The 23,371-nt window shown below is 34.1% G+C and overlaps 1 protein-coding gene across 1 annotated transcript; it reads right to left on the bottom strand.

The window, feature by feature from the left end:
• Positions 1–710: 710 nt before the first annotated feature.
• On the bottom strand, positions 711–22,332 carry LOC128992044 (protein takeout-like). Its single transcript, XM_054415420.1, has 6 exons — positions 22,226–22,332; positions 8,460–8,552; positions 6,221–6,368; positions 5,286–5,419; positions 2,620–2,769; positions 711–2,224 (listed from the first exon to the last, which is right to left on the bottom strand). Exons 1-6 carry the CDS (start codon positions 22,284–22,286, stop codon positions 2,022–2,024), a joined length of 789 nt encoding a protein of 262 aa, XP_054271395.1. The 5' UTR covers positions 22,287–22,332; the 3' UTR covers positions 711–2,021.
• Positions 22,333–23,371: the final 1,039 nt, after the last annotated feature.

Genomic DNA, 23,371 nt, shown 5'->3' with positions numbered 1-23,371 from the left:
TTAGCTACTGTCTATAAAATTACTTTTGAAACAAGGAGACTGGCATTCCTTCTGCCCAAAATTTGTATTTTAAATCAGAATACTCTTAATTTATTGTCTGGAACAAACTACAATTCTTAGAATTAAATTGCTGCATTTAATATCTTTAGCAGTGATTGTTTGCTTTTATATTTCTGTTTTTTCCTATGTATTACGGTCCTTAAACTTTTGTGAGTGAGAAAGTAAGTCAATTTTTCCAAATTAAAAACAGAAGTATTATTTTCTTGTAAAAAATCTTACCCATGTGTGCAAAAATCCTACCGCCTAGATGGATGTATGAAAAAACTATTAGATATTGAAAGTGGAACTGAAAACGCAGCTTTTGTGTAGAATCTGAAACCATAGATCAAAAGTTAGTTACTAACTATTTAAGCAATTTTTTTAATCATGTAAGGCTAAAAAGGAGGATTAATTGTGTTAGGCTTTCTACAAAGAGTCGTAAAAATACTCATCCACTCCCCCAAATGTCATTTTAATATTATATTTCAAAAGTTAACTAAGTTGTGTGGCCCATTAAGGTTTAGCTGGATCAAATTTTTTAGCTGGAAAAGAAACAACTTCCATGTGCAATCTTTCTCCACTAAACAGATCAATAATAACGAGAATTAAGGGATAAACAAAATTTTACCCTTCAAACACAATTATTTGTGGTATAAGTATATTCATAGAAAATACATTTACAGCACATATTATCCTAGTTTACTCTAACACTCTTCGTAAAATATACATACCTTACATAAATACAATAAAGCTTACTGTACAATAAGATTTCATGATATTAAACAGCTGATGAAAGTGGAACATTAATGCCTTGCAACAATCGACAAATATTTATTACTCTTAGCCGTAAATAAAAAAAATAAAAAATAGTTATATTTTATGTATTTTTTTCTCAAACCAGATTAGTATTGTTAATGCAACTATGCATTATTTAACTTATCTATTTCCTTTGGAACTCAGTTTATAAGCGTTGAATAGCTCGTGTTTTAGTTTGATTCAACATTAGCAACTAAATATAATAAAAGTATTTAAGCTGAGGTGCAAAAGAATGCGGAAGTGTCTACTTTGAATACGTACATAATGATGAATACGTTGTACCAAGTCATAATGATAGTCAAGGTTGACCTTGAAAAAACACACGTGAGTACAATGACTTGTTGTTCAATGATTTGCAAGTGATAATTCTTGGCATCATTATTATTTCCTTCATCTAATATTATCCGGAGGTTTATGAAAATGTCTACAACAATTCTAGCCACTTTTTTAAGAATCATAACTAATGATAAAAGTAAAATGTAAAGAGAAGTAATGTGAAAGGAAAATCCTCTTTAGGACTCTAAAACATTAAATCTTGGCATTCACTGAACATATTAAAGTTAAAAGAATTTTTAGAGTCACTAATGTATAATGGAAACGCATTAATAAAACATTTTCACTTGGACGCTATGCTTCTCTGCCGGCTATTGCACTACCTTTATTGAATTGCCAATAGCGTATAGTTATACTGTAGTTGCAGAACCTAATGTTTAATCAAACTTTTTCTTAAATTTGTGAGAATATTTCAGAGGGTTGTCTAATTTAATCCCGTGTTTTATTATTTTTTAAATTTCCTTCTGCTCAATCACGAAAAGCTGACTTTCTTATAATTTGTTATTACTGAATTCCTTAATAATTCTGTAACCTATATAATGTTGGCTGTTAAAAAAATTGTTTCAAATTGAAGATATAACCATTTTGGTAAAATGAACAAAATCTTCCTAAATTTACAATTATTAATTTCTTATGCCATAGGACGAAAAATGTATATAAATACTTTTCCCCCTTAGTACAATATAAAATTATATTATAGAGCTCTTTTTGGTCTTATTGTCTCTTCTCTCACAAAATGCATTCTAATCTGTCTATTTATTCTTTCCTTCGTTAGGTCTGTAAGTCCCACAGTCCTGTACATACAACGTTTCGTTCCTATGCGCAGCACGTCATCAAGGCGCCTTCTCCGGTTTGCTCGTGGTGGTGGATGTAGCATTGGCGGGTGTGTCAGGGTAGATGTACTCGTAAGGTACCAGGTCTGCGATGTTGGTCAGTAGTAGTCGGAACACCTCGCCTATAGCTTCTCCTATAGCCGGGCCGAGCTCTTTGGTCACCTCTCGCCAATTTTGGTTGAGGAAGTAATTCATGTTTTCTCCTATAAAATAATGGTTGTGAGATGTGGTGGAAAGGGATGGTTAAAAACTGTTCTTAATTCTATTATTTCAATTATAGCTGGGAATCGCAATAATGTAGAGAGATGCCATGTCATGTATTGCTACTGAACTCTTATAAAAATAGAGTAGTGACTTTTTAACCCACAAAGAGAGAGGCATTTTTCATTTTAACCAGAATTGTTTTATCATCACTTTAGGCTAGGAATAGTGGTTTCACTTGGATAAAATCCAGTGGTGATGGACGGGATTTAAACCCGGGACCTCAGAGACCGAAACCCCGCGCTCTACCAGCAGACCAGCTCGCTCCCCACTCACTTTTACAGTTTATAGTTATTGACAAGAAATAGTTAGAAGAATTCAGAATTGACCGACTTACCTAACAGTTTGTCCCCATTGAAGAGGTTTTCCAGGTAGAACGATGCTCCCCCGATGTCAAAGTCCAGACTACTTTTGGTAAAGTTCATGTAGTGTTTGGAGCCTTTCTTGTTCAGAACCCAGTCATACTTGTATGTTATCGTCAGATCATCTGTAACATGTGTATTGTGTTGAAGACCACATTAACTTCTTGATGATCATTGCTGCGTTAGTATCTGTAGTTCTAATTATTCGATTATAGTTGGTCTCTTCAACCAATATCAATTTTCGCTAGTGTTAAGGTTGCATACAAAATACATTTATTTTTGTAAAATCCTGAAAGGCATGGAGTTAGATGATGTTACGCTCATTCAATATTTTGCTTTACTTTAATGTCCGTGCTCCTTCAATTTGTATAGTAATAGCATTGACTATGAATCCGTAATAGCTTCACCAATTACTTTTATCCTACGAAAATTCTTTAGGAAAACTCTCATGTTATCAGACTCATATAATCCTACGTACGGATCATAACATAACTTGTGGTCTCTGAAACCAAAGGTATCTAAGCTAAATAAACGTTTATTCTTAATATTTTATTTGGAATACGATTATGTAAAGTTTATAATATTTTAAGTAAGTAAACAATGTAAATAGCGTAGATGTCTTTCCATTCACTAGGGATCCAATCAATAAATTATTCCCAGAGCACCAATTCACAACGCTTAAAGCTTTGGGACAGAGAATTGGGTCGATAAGGCAACGTACTGGATACCGGTAGGTGATATTTTTAGTTAATTTCTTTCAAGATTCAAGTGGTAGACCTTATTTTTCTCTCAAATAAACAAAATAACCTAAATAGTTTGGTAGAGTGTTAAAATAACTCTAATAAAATCTGTATACTATTGACCAGTCTTTTATAACGTTCCTCAATAGAATCTATAAATCAGTTTACACAATTAAGACGTACTTTATGATTCCTTCAATATCTAAATATCATCAACAATGAATGTTTTGCAACTCAGATAATAGTGATGCAGGAAATGATATCAGCTGCTGATACAGCATGCAGATATGTTGATGAATTCAAACAGCAAATTAAATCATGACCCAAGCGGCGTTTTCTCGTCATATTAGCTAATGGAATAGTATAATGAAGAGACGACCCGTCGTTCTCATCTTAATGCAACACTCTAGGCCTACTGTATGAGATTTACTACGAGATAAGGTTGCTAGGTAACAAGTTTTGCATCGCAATAGTTTTTTTGTTACAAGTTCATTGTGGATGACATAAAGTGAAATATTTCCATAACTGATTTAGTAAAATCATAGACTTCCCATTAGATGTAAAAATTTGAAGCCATGAAAATTTATGAAGTTCAGGCATCTCACCAGAGGGTACTAGTGTATCGGGCTGAATATTAATTACAGTCGATGCAGTACCGTGGCAAAAAGCTGATTTGTTTATCACTTGACACAAAATATTGTCATTGGTCGGTAGACCATCTCAACAGATTGTTCTACGTTTTTTGCTTCAAATTTTAACATCACATATGAAGTCTAGGCTTGGGTTTCAATTCGTTTCAGCATCTGAATCCTGACCCGATCTTCAGGTAGGAAAGCATAGAGTTGAGCTTGAGTTCACCTTTTGTGATTTCATTTTAACTGGACAGTGTCGATTGATAATTTTGCTTTTTGACTACTCTAAGCATATTTTTGGTTTTCAGTTTCTACGATTACCGGTATCTCTTCATGTTTAGGTTCATCCCCGCCACAAGATCGGGTCACATTTTAGATCGCAAAACATATTAAAACGTGTGTGTCTAATCATTTAATTGGAACCTCCGCAATTCCTTAAACAACATAACCATTAGATTGGTTTTGACTAATTCCTTGCCAATGTTATGATTATAAGCGACCTAAAATGTAAAATGTACATTTAGGAAAGTTGACACATATTCATTATTATTATTTATGTAATCTGGGCTATGTAGCCAATAATTTGTTAAATTAAAATAAGTTTTAGTCTAAATGACATTCACTTTCACGATACGAGTTTAAATTAGCTTTCTTGAATTCATATTAATGTGTTCGTAGGTAAAGCATCATTTAAATGACACATGGGTGGAAAGAATTATAACACACCCTGAATTTCGGGCTATTGACGCATTTGATTGGATTTTATTTTATTTCAATTTAATAATTCAACGATCTAACACGACGCGAACAACCCAAAACTTTAGCTATGCAACTACTTGTTCCATTATTACTTATACATTATACTTGTTGTTGTTGATTTATGATATTCTTTTCATTTGCCATCCGTCACAACAATAGTCCAGAATCTAAATAAATTTAAAAATGCGATGACACGATTATACAATTACATTATAAATCTACATTATTCGCTACATTGTGTCAGATTACTACTTTTAAAGAATGAAACTAAAAAATAAAATTGTGTGGTACAATCCTCAAATTTGACTGAAAAAAAGAAAGCAATGAGGGTTAAAATCAAAACTTATTTGAATTCATAATTTTTCGTTAAATCAGACATTGTTATCCTCAATAAAGAAGATCGTCGTGGATTTTTAGTACCAAGACCAACCAAACAATGTTTTCTTATCATTATTTAGATTAAGATTATAGAAGTAATGTAAAAATAAAAAGGTATAGTAATGTAGCTACTAATTGTGATGTTGGCGTGTCCGTTCCCCATGATTGGCAGGATCAGGACCTGGCCAGTGATGTTGTAGATGCCTCGGATGAAAACAGAGGGAAACTTGAAGTCCCACTCAATGTGTCTCTTTTTCAAGTCCGTTCTGAAATAATATTGTAAATTAGAATACGAGTAGGTACATCCATTTCTGCAGTTCAATACCTAAACTAAATCAGAGAACGAATTACTGTGCTTCTGTTAAAAAGATATTTCTTTATTTTCAGTTTTACGTTTTTAGATGATATCTTATTGGGAGTCGAACTAGTAAAATTCTGGGATGACCTTCATCAAGTGTTTCTCACTTTAAGGATGTTAAGCTATCACTCTCTATTATGAGACTACTGGTGGATTAAAACAATTGCAGGATTAACTAGCTTTCCTATATTTGAAAAAGGTTTTTCATAATCTAGGGAAAGAGGGTAACAATATTTCTGATAGAAGATCCCTTGATCCAATGTATAGAAATTGGAAGTGAAATAACTCCTTGTGAAACAATCAGGGATTTTTCCCTCGCAGACAAATTTGGTTAAGTCTTTAAAAGATGGAGATGATTAGGTAATTGCAAAAAGTCAAGTACAATCATTGTGAGGGAAAAAAAGTCTATGAGACCCAATAAGGAACATTGCTTGGTAAAAATAAGTAGCCTATCTTCTTGGGCACTTTTTCTTGGACAATTTTAAGTTATCGGAGTTTCATAACCACGTCACAATAAATCTATAGGAAATTGAATTACTTTCTCTTCATCTAAACCATCACTTGACAATGTAACCCTGAGTACCGCGAATACAACCGGACTTTAATATAAGCCCTACTCAATAACTTAGTCAAATAGTTCCATGGATGAATATGCTAATTATTCCAGCTATGTAGCATGTAGGCCCACAAAGAAAGATATTTTGAGTACCTTGCAGCGATGAACTGTGCATTCTTGAGGCCGTAGATCTTGCACTCTCTGACCATGAGGTTGATGCCGACCTGCCTCGTGCCTTGCCTCACAGCCAGCTGGTCAATCACAAGAGGGTCCAACTTGGGCACTCGGTACTTAGGGTCTCCTGCAACAGGCACCAGCGTGTATAGGGTGGGCTACGGTAGTAACAATATACAGAGTGTCCCGCGAAGAGGTTGTTATCGTGAATTTATGTACCATAAGATGGAACACGATACAAAATTGAATATACACAGCTACGACAAGAATGGTACATTTTAAAATATCACCTCTTAATAATTTGATCATGATCAATCATAATAAAATGGTGGAACAACAAAATATTTGGTGGGTTTTCGTTCAAATGGTGGGTTGATTGACATATGGAATTTGGTCTCGATGTTTGTCAATTGTAGTAAACCAAATTAAAGTAATTAAACAGATAGCATAATGGCAAATCATCAATTAAATTAATTTAACTCATTACATCTTTGAAAATTGATGTCTATGATTAATTAGCTATGCACTACTACGCTAACCATAAATGCTGTTGTTATTTTGTTACTCCACTTTTTTCACTGAATTGTCAAAAGCAAATGTGACTTGATGTTTTTTACGACATTATAACAGTAAAGTTCCAAGTTTGTAGAGTGTTGGGTACGTTTGGTATATTATTTCAAAAATTGCATATCTTTGTGGGACACCCTGTATAATGGTATACATAATATGTAATGGATATATGGCCTGTGGATCGTCCTAATATTGGCAAATAAGGTGAATCTACAGTACCACATAAATGTAGCACATCATCAGGTTATCGTGTCTAGGTAATTAAGAATCACTCACTGAGGAGCAATTTAAAATTTCTGTCAAATTCCGCCATGAGCGACTGAGGCTAGCTGAACAGCTAGCCTAGCCAGGAAAAGGTAGCCCACCTTTCGTTTAGAATAGATATTATAACCTAAAGATGGGTTACCTTTTTCTTAGCACGAAACAGCCGTGGGTCGTTTACATTAGGGCTTTCGGGCCATCCTGACAGCAGCGGAGGCTACTTAAGGGTGTTCGGCCCATTTTTAAAAATATTTTATTTTTAATTTTTTTTCTTACCAATTCATTAAGCTATTATTAAGAATGGAAAAAAAGGGTTTTAAAATTTTTTTCCCCATTTACCAAGTGAGATATAGTGCTTTAAAGTGTACTCTCGTTTTACCATTAAACTCAAGAACGGATGTAGACTGAGACACCAAAAATTACAAAAACCATTGTTTAATGCACCTTAACTACATGAGCTATTTCAATTTTCAAAAAAGTTATAAATAAAAAATGTGACATTTTTTAAACAAATCACTACAATTAGGCGGTTTGTGGTATTGCAACAAAAATTAGGTCATAAGACGGACAACTAATGGAAGTATAAATAAAAGCGCGCGCGGTGGCGACGGGTAGAACTACTGCTCCTCACCTTCAGACTAGCCTAGCGGCCAAACGGCCTTAAACAAAATAATAGGCCTACTAGTACTAGAGTAGCATCAACAACATTCTCTGATACAGTCTCCGAGACTAGAGAACATAATTTTGCTTGTTTAAATAGCGTGTAAATCAGGGGTCTTGTAGTAAGTAACACTGGCAGCACTATGGCAATAATGCAATGATCACTCGATTAGAAAATACTATGAAAAGTTATGGTGAGTGTAGATATTTACGGTTAATCTTGGTGGATCTCCTTCATAAGAAAACTAGTTCTCACGTCAATGAAGTTTGAGCTTAAGACCTACGGCAAGAAAGAGATACTTTGATATATGGCCGTGTTTACACCTTTGTTAAATTATTTATTATTCGTTACTAGTTGTTAACCTTTGTTAAAATTAAAGCATATGTAAATGCATTTAAGTTATTGAAAATTGTTTTCCTCATTTATTTTTATATTTCAAAGGTCGATTGGTAAGGTAATTTTATCACTAAAGACAAATTCACAGAACTCAAAATATCATTTTAATTTAAATTCTGATAAAAACCCACACGTAAATCAATTAAACATTCCCGCAGAGTAACTAATATTTGAATGGAGTTGAAAACTCATTAAGTTCTAAATTGAACTGAAGCATTGTTGTCTGAAACTGAAGCGATTATTCAAAATCTACCAGTAAATGTATTGATTTACCTCATATGTATATGATTATATATAATCTGTGAAATTGTGTATAATGTATACACTTACCGTTGATGAAGTGCGGTATAGCCTGCTGACCGTGTTTGACCACGCAGTCATTGAGATTGGGATCGTTACGACTACATGCTGGAGTGTACCACGCTGCAACAAACACAAACAATTTGATGAATGACATGTCAAAGACTGCCATGCTCCAACAAACACAAAAACGTCTGAGTGTACTATGCTGCAACAAACACAAACAATTTGATGAACTGTACGTTGTGTTATACGTACCAATGAACATAATGCTGCAACAAACACAAACAATGAGTAACACACTGCAATAAACACAAACAATGAGTAACACACTGCAATAAACACAAACAATGAGTAACACGCTGCAATAAACACAAACAATGAGTAACACGCTGTAACAAACAAAAACAATTTTATGAACTGTACGTTGTGACATACGTATCAATGAACATAATGCTGCAACAAACACAAAAAGTCTAAGAGTAACATGCTGCAAGAAACACAAACAATATAATGAATGACAGTCTGTGACATACACGTCAATGAATATCATGCTCCAACAAACACAAAAACGTCTGAGTGTACCATGCTGCAGCAAACAAATCAATGAGGATCATGCTTCAACGAACACAAGCAATTCTGTGAATGACACTCTGTGACATGCACGTCAATGTGAATGTTATGCTCCAACAAACACAAAAATGTCTGACATTGACATGCTGCAACAAACAAATCCATGAGTAACATGCTTCAACGAACACAAACAATTCTATGAATTACACGCTGTGACATACGCGTTAATGAATATCATGCTCCAACAAACACAAAAAGTCTGAGAGTAACATGCAGCAACAAAAACAAACGATTTTTTTATAGACACGTTATGACATACGGCACGTATGTCACAACGTGTCTATAACAAAATCGTCTTGCATAATGAATATCATGCTCCAACAAACACAAAAAAGTCTGAGATTAACATGCTGAAACAAACAAATCAATGAATGAGTTTCGACGAACACAAGCAATTTTATGAATGACGCTCTGTGACATTCGCGTCAGTAAAAATCTTGCTCCACCAACACAAAAGTCTGAGTGCACCATGCTGCAACAAACATAAACCATTTTATCAATGACACTCTGTGACATGCACGTCAATGAAATACAACGTGACATGCTACAACAAATACAAAAATGTCTGATATTAACTTGCTGCAACAAGCAAATCATTGAGTAACATGCTTCAACGAACACAAGCAATTCTATGAATGACACGCTGTGATTTGCACATCAAAGATCGTCATGTTCCAACAAACACAAAAAGTCTGAGATTAACATGCTGCAACAAACACAAACAATTTTTTGATTGACACGCTGTGACATACGCGTCAATGAAAATCATGCTCCAACAAACACAATATAGCTGAGATTAACATGCTGCAGCAAACAAACCAATGAGGATCATGCTTCAACGAACACAAGCAATTCTGTGAATGACACGCTGTGACATGCACGTCAATATGAATGTCATGCTCCAACAAACACAAAATGGCTGAGATTAACATGCTGCAGCAAACAAATCAATGAGGATCATGCTTCAACGAACACAAGCAATTCTGTGAATGACACACTGTGACATGCACGTCAATGAATATCATGCTCCAACAAACACAAGATGGCTGAGATTAACGTGGTGCAACGCATGGAGGTTAACACAGTTACCGTGCTAAAAACATTTAGTTTCTCAACTTTTAAGTAAATTGGGAAATAACGTAAATAAATTAATTACCAACAAACAAAAAAATAACAATATACACACTGATTAACATGCCTCACATTAACCTTATTTTCTTATTATATGTATAAAAAAAAAGATATAATAAATATAATATTAAAAAAAACCTAACAGAATCCATTAGTACGAACTCATCATGTGAAAAAGATCTAGCACAACATTGAATTCTATCTTGTACTGTATTACAAAACTCATAGCTTCATTGGAGCCTGATTATTTATAAATGTGACAACTGGACGTACCTACATTGCAGGTTGCTGCACTAACATAACCGGCGTAAAAGAGCGGTAATAACAGTACAGTGTTTCGTTAAAAAAATAAAACTTGATGTTTCATGTAGCCTACAATGGAGAATGCATAGAATACTAATTGATTTTCATGATTAAACAATTGCAAGTGCAAATACGCTATGAAAATGCATTATTGATTTTCACAGCCAATCTCAGAAAGCAATCAGCGATCTAAAACATTTCAGCCATTAAATATCAGAAGATTGGATTTTATTATCTATTTATGTCACTTTATCCTGAAATCCAAATCCAATATTTATAAATGTGTAAAATGCCTTTTACCTTTTGTGTAAAACACTGTCGTTCTATACACGACCAAAAAAGGTTGTATTTTTATTTCTAGCGAAACACACGGATTAACATGAAATGTGGGCAGAGAACTGTTGGTATTTAACCATTCACTTAGATAATTATTGCATGTTTGAATGCAGTATTTACGATTACACAGAGCTTTAACCAAATAAAAATCAAACTCAATGGCAATATTTGTAGAACGTACCTGTAAATTTATTTGACTTTGTTTTATAACAAAGCTACTTCGAAAAGCGCTTCATTTTAATTTACTGGAACGCATAGCTATCCGTTAGTTACAAGTAAGCAGTACTTAAACATTGTTTCGTAAAAAATAAATGTCTGTGATATCCAGAAATCAAACCCATATAATATTTTTACACAAAAGAAAATTTCCAATAGAGTAACGTTTTTTAATGTTTGTTTATAAACTTGCAACGACATTTGTGTTCGCTTGTGCGCTCTTTAATAATTTTGTTCGTTGACTAGATCTACCGTAAGAATAAACCATACAAATCCTAAGATGAAATTAAAGGCTTTAATTGATCTATTCCCCATTAGACTGTTTATTGAAATACTGTAATGGTAAAATGTTAATTTGCAATAACATACGACATTCATACATACAATATGATTCTTCCTCCATTTACTAAATCGAGTCTTTTTTTTATGTAAGATGAGTCTGGTCATATAGTCGCACGTAAGTCAGTAAATGGGTCTCGGCATAACTCATGTAATGCAAGATGAGCCTGGTCAAATGGTTGGTATGTATGATTTGTACGTGTGTCATTTGAGGCTGGCCACAGCTCATTTATTTAAATTAAGATGACTCTGGTCATATGTTCTAAAAGTGTCAATTGATGTGGACTTTCTTATCCATAAACTATAGGTGGAGTAGCTATTACTCTTCACGAATAGTAGGTAAGTAATTAAAACAGTTGATATAAAATTTGTAGCATCGTAGTCATGAAAAATATAAATATGTAAATATGTATTTGTTGTAAGATGGGTAGGCCTATGGTAATATGGTCTAAATGTGTCAATTAATGGGGCTCACTATAACTCGTGTATTTATTGTAAGATGAACCTTATGTTCTATATGAGTGTCAATTAATGGGTCTAGACATGAATCATATAGCCTAAGTATTGCAAGATAAGTCGGTCCATATGTTCTTTATGCGTGTCAGTTAATATGGCTCGAAATCACCTGTCCTATGTATGATGGGTCTCACCATGTCTCCTATATGCCATGCCTATTTATGAGGCTCGTCATGTCGGTTGGTTCAAGGTAATCTTGCCTCACGTGCGTTACTCATTGGTATTGCGACCACACGGTGTAACTTCTACAAACACCACCAGTCCCGCCAAATTCTCCCTCGCAAATGAACTGTGTTAGTCTGCAATGTACACCCTAATGAAGTACTACTCTTTGTTCGTCCTGTAATCTGATTTAGTTGGGATAGTTCGTAAATAAAAAATAACAAGATGTGTTTGAAAATATATAAAATTACTAACGGTTTGTCTTTTTTGTGGATATGTTCACATTGACTTTCAGAAGTATTTTGACAATTTTGGTAAAGAAAAATTAGACGTTATGTTGTTTTAAGGAGAATTGCAAGAAATGAAAAGTAATTATTTACAATTTATTTCTAACAAACTAAAGAAACTTTATTTAACAAATTAGTTTGATCTTTTCTATTGTGAAATTATTTTTAACTTTTTTCTCTCTGAAAAAGTAAAAATATGCTTATTCCAATTTTATTTCAATCTCAGTCTAAAGCCTTTTTTATGACTCTACGATGGTACAAATTTCATATTAACTGTTTTAATTACTTACTACTCATGAAGAGTAATAGCTACTCCACCTATAGTTTATGGATAAGAGAGTCCACACAAATTAATTCCAGTTCTAAAAAATTTTTAAGAGTCGTTAGCAGTGATTTCAAGCTATAAACTACAAGGTTTTACACAATCTGCACCGTTTTCCCTTTCCCCGTTAGGCCGACAATACAGTAAACAGCGGATAACACTAAACCCATTGTTTTATGAATTCAATTTCACAGACGAACAGAATTATCCGCCAAGATAATATTGCATATCGTTCAATATTCTACATCGTTGACACTTGATAATAATTATATCAACGGCCTAGTCGAGTTCAACTGATTCTTTATTCTACGTTTCTAACATTATTGACAGATCTTTTATATATAGTTTTTGCAAAATTGTTACTGTAACTTGAATTTGGAGTAAATTTGAGTTTTGGAACAATTCCATATTTTTGGGAATGCTAGTGTCGATGTATAGTTAAGTACACCACAATATAGGATATCAACTATACATTGTAAACAGATTATTCAAACCAAGTCTTGGTGCCTCTTGAAACCAATCAATTTCAAAACAGGTGAAAATGCGGTTGGTGCAACACACTAAAAATCGAAGACTCTTCAAGGTCAAACTAATTGGTCGAACAGGTTGGACTGGTGTTTAACAGTTTATATAAACTGTAGAATGCGAGTCGAGCCACTAACTAGGCTGGAGTCGACGAACCGAGATAAATCTGAGGCGGTTCCGTATATGTGAGGCAACTGCAAACCTGCTCAGCCTGCAGATCCACTGCTTGACTCATTGTTACATAACTGAAGTCACTGTGTCAGTTGGTAACCTCAATATCCTCAATTTACTTTCCATTGATCGGCTACACAGCTCTAGGTGGCTGGGGATCTTCAGGAGGAAATGTTCCGTCTAGACGTAGACACTGAATGCTTATGAGTCCATGTTCCAGACTACTTTTGGGACAGTTATTCAAATTGGCCAACAAAAGAAGCGTTAATCGGTCACAAATGTATACCAATGGCTCATCTCCAGGGGAGAAATCTCCCTTCTAGACATTGTACAAACTCAAGAGTACAATCTTACGTCACAGAGTATCGGTTTCACGCTTCTAAATTGACCATTAACAATCGGTTAAGCTTCAAACCGATGGCAAGAGACACTTCGGGATGAAATGTTCTGTCTTCTGTAGAAACTAATAGTTAAAGCTGCTTGTCAGGTTATTTTCAGATTACCGGTAAACTCTATTTCCTAACATTTACCTTTAACAGTTCCGACGGTGTTTTGTGACAGCTGACATAGCTGTGAGGTCACAGGGAGACGGTTCAGCTACCAAAGTCATTCGTTTGGCGCCACACTGAAACTAATTGGTAACTCAAATTCTCCATCAGTTATATTTTGCAGTATCGTTTTGCATCCATTTTCCAACTGTCGAAAGACTTGCAACGCGTAATTGGCCACGGATAGCTATGTTTATTCGTTTTAGCTGACACACAGTAGAAATGTAGAAAATTCCAAAATACTAGTGAATGATGATAAAAAGAATAGAGTTTGGATATAAAAATATATTCTTCTATTGTTGAAGCAATTAAAATTCATCCATCAATATAGTTCAAATGACTTTAAACTGACGAATCAAAACATTGATAAAAATCTGAATTTTGCAATCAAAGGTAAAAGATATTCCCTGAATTTGAATATCGCATTGCTATGTATAGGCTGATTTATATTGGACGTCCCCAAATTTATATCACAATGCTCACATTAATATTGCATTGTGTCTAATGTAACAATTAATTGTGACAATGCCTGAGGTTGATTGATAACTCCGTTCAATACAGTAATTGAATCCAGTTTAATTAGTGTTCATCATAATTAAAACTGTAATTCGTTAATCAAGCAATGATTTTTATTACACTCTAATTGGCAATTTCGATATCTGACATATTAACTGGAATAATTGTAAGCAATTTTATATTTAGTGTTTATTTATGCAATGATGGTGTTAAATGATACACTTGATCATTTAATAATGAATGCATTCATTGAAATGTTTTAATTGGATACTTAAACCAGTATATTTTGAAATGCCATATAGCAGCTTATACCACAGATATTTATATATGAGTCCGTTAGCGCGATAACTCGAGCAAAAATGATCCGATTTTGATGAAATTTAGTACAAACGTGTTAACTCAAACTATTAATTCAAACGAGTTCACGAACCAACATGATCCGACTATGAACGGGGGTTTTGTGGGGTAAAAATTGGGTTATCCCATTTGACCCTAAAAACACAAAATTTCACAATTTCTTTTCAAACCATTTTGTAGAACTTAAAAAAATAAGTAATGTTGTATATTGAAGCGTTGTTGAATATACGCTTGAAGCTTGAATATACGTTGTTGAATATATGCCAAACAGTTACAGAGATAATTCAATAATTATAAAATTTAAAATTCCCATGTTATTCTTATGGAGAATAAAAAAACATGTTATATAACGAAAAAATGTTTGTAGTTTGCTTGTTTATGAGTATACTTTAATCAAATGTGTCAATTGTGTTTATTTCATACTCGCAATCAACATTTCAATTAAAAAAAACAATCCAATACTTTCCCTGTAGCAGCAAACCTAATTACTCATTAAAATTAACTTAATGTTATTTAAATAGGAAATAAATCTGAAAACTTGTTGGGAATATTTTAGTAGAAATCCAGCCAGAAAAATGGAAATTCGCTTAGTCTGCAGATTTACTGCAGCGGGGGTATTTTGGTATTGTATTGATAAATAAGATAAATCAAATGTTTACTAGGTGAAAATTCAAATACTGTACAGTGCATGCAATGACAAGGAAAAAATATTGTTCAAACATTCACTTTACAAAATGTGGTTTTTATTTATTTTAGAATAAATCTTTGGCACTTTAAAAGAAAATTACTGCTACTGTAAAAATACGGTAAAATATCACTCGAGGTTAAATATTTCGAAGAGATGTTTGAGTAGTGAAATTACACTGATTCTATTATTGTTTACGTTAACACTAGTTTAATTTTAAGTAAAAACTTCAGTATCCAATAGACAATGGTAAAACCTATCGAAACCAATATCGTCAGGGTAGTAAGAAAACTTGTATAAAGATCGCAGGCAGTGATAAAGTTATGAAGAAAAAAAGTTATTTAGAAAATACCGGGTGTCCGAAAAAGAACTGAAACATTTTAAATGCAAATACTGATACCAAATAAGATACTATGTTTAATGTTTTTTATATGTATTTAAAGCTTAAATCCTCAAGTTTTATTATAAACTCGTTTTATCTATGATATTACTTGATATTAGCACCATTAGTGGCCCGGTATAAACCTGAGCGAAATTTTACCACTTCCCAGGTCAGTGCTTCAGGGGATGTTGCAACAACACATGCAACTTTTTTTCTGTGGGAGGTGATTCAGATCCCGAATCTGCACTGAGTAGACATCATTCTTTACCACCCCAAAGGAAAAAGTCCAGAGAAGTCATATCTGGACTCCTGGGAGGCCATTGGATGGGCCCTTCCCCGCCAATCCACCGATCGTCGAAACTCGCACACGCAAACTGTAGTGTGGTGGAGCTCCATCCTGTTGAAAATAGTCAGGGCCATTCCCCATCTCAATGTCACCCAACGATGGGAAAACGTACTCCTATAACATGTCACATTGAATAGCACCGTTTATATCCTCTGAAATACTGATCAAAACCTGAGAAGATGTCAAATTTCACTTAAATTTATGCCGGGCCACTAATGGTGCTCATATCGAGAATTTAAGCTTTAAATACATACATATAACATTATACATAGTCTCTTATTTGGTATCAGTATTCGCCTTTGAAATGTTTCAGTTCTTTTTCGGACACCCGGTACCTATAATGAATTATCAGTCATAGCGTAGTCAGTTGAACCCACGTTGGATCCTAACATAAATGCAGTTTTATATTGGTAGTAATGAAAGGAAAGCACTGGCGTTTGTAACAAACAACAATTATTATAGAGAGGCTAGAAGGGACCTACAGTTTATAGTGGAATCCGAACCAAATTTTTCCTTGTAATTTACGAATTAGTCTAATTATCAGAATAGTACTGCGAATAGTCGTAGTACTCACTAGTGCGGACGTTAATCCACACCAGGGAGCATCGCATCCACAGTGCATCCCTATAAATATCCACAATTCGTGACCTCCTAGTAGCTGGATTACAGGACGACGCCACCCGTCCCAGTCATATTTAACAATCGCCTGTACTAATATAACTAATAGTATACTCAGTATCGTCTTTGACTATTCATACAATATTGACCTCAGTATTCAATAGTAATGGTAATCATATACTGTAGTGTTGTAGTTGGTCGTTTTGTCAACATTTTGTCTCATGAACATTGTTACTTCACGATACGTGTATATACTGATGATGAGACACACTACATTCTAACTGACAACCTAGTGACCATCGCATTCTAACCTACAATATGACCTGATACTAGCAAACACATACAATAGAATACTGAGTATCATATACTGTAGTGTTGTATGTGGCCGTTTTGTCAACATTTGTCTCATGACTAACATTGTTACTTCACGATACGTGTATGTACTGATGATGAGACACACTACATTCTAACTGACAACCTAGTGACCATCGCATTCTAACCTACAATATGACCTGATACTAGCTAACACATACAACAGACTACTGAGTATCATATACTGTAGTGTTGTAGGTGGTCGTTTTGTCAACACTTGTCTCATGACTAACATTGTTACCTCACGATACGTGTATATACTGATGATGAGACACACTACATTCTAACTGACAACCTAGTGACCATCGCATCCTAACCTACAATATAACCTGATACTAGCTAACACATACAACAGACTACTGAGTATCATATACTGTAGTGTTGTAGGTGGTCGTTTTGTCAAAATTTTTCTCATGACTAACACTGTTACCTCACGATACGTGTATATACTGATGATGAGACACACTACATTCTAACTGACAACCTAGTGACCATCGCATCCTAACCTACAATATAACCTGATACTAGCTAACACATACAACAGACTACTGAGTATCATATACTGTAGTGTTGTAGGTGGTCGTTTTGTCAAAATTTTTCTCATTACTAACACTGTTACCTCACGATACGTGTATATACTGATGATGAGACACACTACATTCTAAACTAAATTAAAACATACCTCGTCTTGCAGTTCAAATAAATAGTGTCTTTTTCAATCCACTACATGTTTCGCCATGTTGGCATTTTCAAGTGGGTAAACAGAAACATTGAGACTTGAAACATTATAATATCCGAATTATAATGTTTCAAGTCTCAATGTTTCTGTTTACCCACTTGAAAATGCCAACATGGCGAAACATGTAGTGGATTGAAAAAGACACTATTTATTTGAACTGCAAGACGAGGTATGTTTTAATTTAGTTTATACTAAGCAGTTCAGGGGCTACAAAATGGAATTTAATTACTACATTCTAACTGACAACCTAGTGACCATCGCAGCATTACCTATAATATAACCAGATACTAGCTAACACATACAACAGACTACTGAGTATCATATACTGTAGTGTTGTAGGTGGTCGTTTTTTCAACACTTGTCTCATGAATAACATTGTTACCTCACGATACGTGTATATACTGATGATGAGACACACTACATTCTAACTGACAACCTAGTGACCATCGCATCCTAATCTACAATATAACCTGATACTAGCTAACACATACAACAGTCCATAGAGAATGAAATATTGCGACAAAACCCCTTATAACACAATGGGTACGTTTATAAGTCCTTAAAACCTTGATTTCTTATCATGAACAAGTGGTATGCAGTTCGCCCGTATGAAGTGGGCTCACTTAAACCCAAACCAGGATGTTTGGGTTGCTTTGGTTTGCACCACAGTGCTTTGGTTGTCACCATGGTACTTTGGTTTGTACCGACGATGTGGTTTTCAAACGATGCAAGACATTTAAGTCAGAATATGATACGGATCAGGCAATGTGACCTTGAGGTCCGCTTATAAAATGTATACAGTAACATAGCCTACTTATGTAGGTTGTCTTTTTAAGACAAAAGTTAGATTGCCAGAGCCTCCAACGCATGTAAAACAGCGTTCAATTTGGTTAGAGACCTAGATTTAGTTTGATAACATAACTGATTATTCTGAAAATAAGTCTTAAGTTTTTTATTAATTTCGAAGAATTGGCACAAGAACTATGTAAAAGATATTTTTATCTACACATAGTTGGAAACTGGTTCCACCAGCTTAATGTGGTAGCTGGTAGGTTGTTCAGCAAATCTTTCCACTCTCTGATAAATTTCATAAAACTCCCTCGTTAGAAAGTTAATACATTTTTTCTATCCAGAATTGGAATTTGATTGGGATACTTTTCGGTCGTGTCAGATTAAACAATTAGCAAATAGGTTAAGAGGTCGACCACGATAAAGCGGTAATGGCTTCTTATGAAATATGAGGTGAAACTTGAGTTGAATGACAGAAGCTTGGCTTGCTGACTTACACTTGGACACGAATTGAAAACCTTATTCAAGGAGCTAAATTAAATTATGTTTATACTTATAGAATGATAAGGTCTTAAACTAAATGGTAAAAACAATCAGTCAGGTAGGGGAGAATGTTCTTCAGTTTCTACATTTCAAAAGAGCTGGTTGTAAAATTATTTTATAGAATATATTTAAATGAGATGACCAATGTATTGGAGAGTGTTATTAATTTGTTTTCAGTTTTATATATTTATGTTTAAATTTTTACAGAGTGCTGCTATAAAATATGTAATCGTGTCTAACATCATGTACTGTACAATACAGTCAGCAATATGATAATGTAGGGAAATGCATCCTGCGATGAATCAAATATGTTTGCTCTTATCTCCTCCATATTGTAACTTTTCAATTTATACTATAACTAAAAATATCCTCGAGACATACAGTATGTAAATTAAGTCTTGAAACAAATCTGTATTTTTTAAACCGAAATAGATAGAAATATTCTGAGTGTGGCGTTGACTGTTAACAAAGGTTCCGTAATTTTTTACATCAAAATATGTTTTTATCTACCCCCAAAACAGGGTAGTGGGTTGGGGGTGTCGTTTTTTTTTTTCAAATAGCAATTCCTATTGAGTGACCCCTCATTTTGAAGGATTTGTCAAGAGAAATATAATGAAGCGAATCCGAGGTAGATATATCACGCCTAGCCAAAAAGTAGTGGTAGGTGTTCCTTAGTTTGAATTATGTGAAAATCGCCCATTCCAACGATTTAAAATTTGGAATGTCATAGGAGATCGAATGGCTATGGGTGAGCGTCTACCTCATATTATCTACCTTGGTTTTGCGTCACTGTATTTCTTTCAGACAAACCCTTCAAAATGAGGGGTCACTCAATAGGGGTCCCTATTTGAAAAAGTCAATGTTTGGGGGGTTAAAAATATTGTTGATGTAAATGTTTACGGAACGTCAACAATAATGCCACAAACAGAATATTTCTACCCATTTCGGTTTTAGAAATACAGATTTTTGTTTTCATACTTAATTTACACACATTGTATATAGTTGAGAACCCTCATCGATTATTGTTATTTAACGTACGGTGAACAAAATTTAAAAGCACAATAAACTAATACCACGCACGTTTATTGGTACCACCACATATGATATAATACTTTTGTTAGTATTATCCATCGAACAAATCCTTCCCTGCTATCTAGTGTTAAACATAAGTAGTTGTACAATGCTATAAACTTTGTTTCAGTAGCCTCAGACATTACTTCGCTGACATAATCCCTAACACATTTTATAAATGCGTAATGGTTTTGATTATTTTAAATTGTTCTCTGTAAATGTTTTCATATTTCCTGAAAGGTAATAATACTGGCAAACGTAAATACAAGAATATATAATTCCTACTTTCCAGGTCTAAACAGTAAATGTATTGGTACTAGCTAGCATTTGTAAATCAGAGAGAATATTCTACTGTTCAAGTTTGTACAGCAAACATTGTAGGTTATCCATTCAGTTTATACAGCTAGTATTTTAGTATTTACCTATAGTAAATCCAAGGCAATTTCTTACTTTTCAAGTGTGTATGTAGAGTAAGTTTGTTGGTAACAGTAAACCTATAAATAATTGTGTTCTCTATTGAAACGTCAAATCTGTCGACGCCAGCAAGTGTAAAGACGAGAATAATCTATTCATCAAGTTTGTGCACCAAGTCTCTCGATACTGATTGAAATTAAGGGATATTCTGCTTTTGACATGTCTATAACGGAACGATACAGCAAATTGTCAAACAGTCTACCTAATGAGGTAGATATAAACAGTTTTACCTCCATCTACGCTGCAAGGTAAAGCTGCCTCTGAACTGGTCTGGAGAAAACTCTATTTTGTTGCTTCTATCGGTAATTAGCATGTTTAATTACCCAACTTGACAGAGTAAATATAGTTTAGGTTGAAAACCTGCGCTACTGGTTTCGTTGTAAACAAACGGTGTTTTACCCATGCATTTGTTAAACTACCTAATAACATTTGCATGGACATATTATTGAAATAACTTTAGTCTATATTTATTTATATGTATGCGCACGAATGTAATCATCATGATTTTAAATTTATTATCGAAATTACATCAGTTATCAATCATAGTAGGCCTATTAGGCTATTCTAAGATGCAACACTGGCTCAATTTGAGGCGAAGATAATAAATTGAAGGCTGAGTGTATAATGAATGATAAGATTTGCTAATGATTGAAACAATACGAGCCATTGTTTTATTGTTTATATACTTTGTTATTAAACTAGGGGTGGTGCTACATTCCAAATCATAAATGAATAAGAGCAAAACAGCGCAGAAAACCTAATTGTTAACATCACAAACCTCCAAATACTAGAGATGAATTATGGATTTATAATACGTTAGACACAAGAAACCAAACGAAAATGTTAATTCTTCAATTTTAAGTACATATTGACAAATATTAAATAGCAGCATAGTAGCTTGTAGCAATTATATAAAAAAATATTTTATGTTTATATTATTTTGTTACTTTATGTCGGCCTTAGTCACTAACAAGACTACAAGATCGCGCCACTCATCCTACACATCTCCATTCATTAAAGTATTTAAGTTTCTGCACTCAACATTTTTTGGATGGATATTAAATTAAACTTAGGCTTATTTATGGCTCCGACGGATAAATTTACTTAATTTGATTATTTTCTGATCTGTTAATGTGATAATTATTAATTAATTTCGTGTATATAGTATATTTATCAGCTAGTAAGCCTTATATAATATTTTTTTCATTGCGCAATTCCAACAAGTTTTACACACAGTGTATACACATAATTCAAAGCATTAATAGAATATCTCAAATATTTTATCAATAAATAAATACTCTTCAACCTACAATTAGCCATATACAACGCGCGCGTTTTATAACACATCAGGTAGTCTGACTACATAGTGCACCTTTTTCTGTGGTTAAACATATACGTATGCTAGTTGTACTCACGTAGTTTAAGAGCCTGTGATGTAGAGAGGACAGCTGCAAGGAGCAAGTAGGACGCTGCCATGGCGGAGGTCGACGGGGCACTAAACACCAACACTAAACACTAAACACCAAACACCACTCGCAACCGCGGACCGTCCACACTGCAACAATCGTCCGTAGCGCCGCGACCAAACTTCAGATCCAAGTTTGGAGTCCCCCGAATGATTCGGTACCACGAATTGTTAAAATCATTTTCTTTTCCTTGCAAAATAAAAATTCTACTACTTCTTTGGTTCGGCACTAGAACGGTGGTAGAAGTAATAACTAACAAAGGTGTCGCATACATTTTTGTTCAAGGGGCAAACTGATATTTGTGTTCATGGGTTTGGAAAAATACCATCCTCTGCTAACAAATCTAATAAAACATTAAGAATTTTTTTTCTCCCTAAGTTTCTAATCACTTGGCGGATTTTTAAGATTTTTCTTTTGAATATTAGATAATTGAGAGAGTAAGGGAATTTTGAAAGCATATACTTTTATTTTGAGTTTTATTTTATTAAACATTTAATTTCAGTGTTAAAAGGTCTAACAGCTCACGCTAATATTAAATTAGTATTTCGTATATATCAGCATATATTAGTTTCGTGAGTTTAACTAAACAGCTGCAAAAATACAGCATATTAATGTGACACACAACAAAAGTAAAAAGTGCCTTTTGGTACGAATAACTTATGTAGCTTGTTTATTTAGACTGTGTGCATTGCTATAATCAATGGTATCCGTCCGGTAAGAGGATGATCGATAATTTATATCTATCTACTAAATACAAGGGTTTTCTCTGTTGCATTCATGTTTCACCCGTCACATCGTTCACTTGGTTTTTCACTTAAACGATTTATACGGTATAGGTGTAATTTCAAGGCCTGTGATTCAAAAGAGTGACGAATGAAAAATTGAAAGGCAATTACCTATAAGCCTTTGCCCCCATCCTTTGTTTTATTTCTGGAGAGTGCTTTCAAAGGTCCAGTGTTGCTAATTTTCTTAATACCGGTAACACTAAACACTAGTAGTTTTAAAAGTGTACGGAGGGGACCCGTGCGTAATTTGTGCAGTTGAATAGGGTCCAAACTTGTTTCCTAGATAAAATGAACCCAGTGTGACAGGTGC

Source organism: Macrosteles quadrilineatus, unplaced genomic scaffold (assembly GCF_028750875.1).
Source record: "Macrosteles quadrilineatus isolate MER2022 unplaced genomic scaffold, UCM_ALF_1.0 Scaffold_4__1_contigs__length_99947679, whole genome shotgun sequence".
NCBI classification, from domain to species: Eukaryota; Metazoa; Arthropoda; class Insecta; order Hemiptera; family Cicadellidae; genus Macrosteles; species Macrosteles quadrilineatus.
This window is presented reverse-complemented; position numbering and strand designations above follow the sequence as displayed.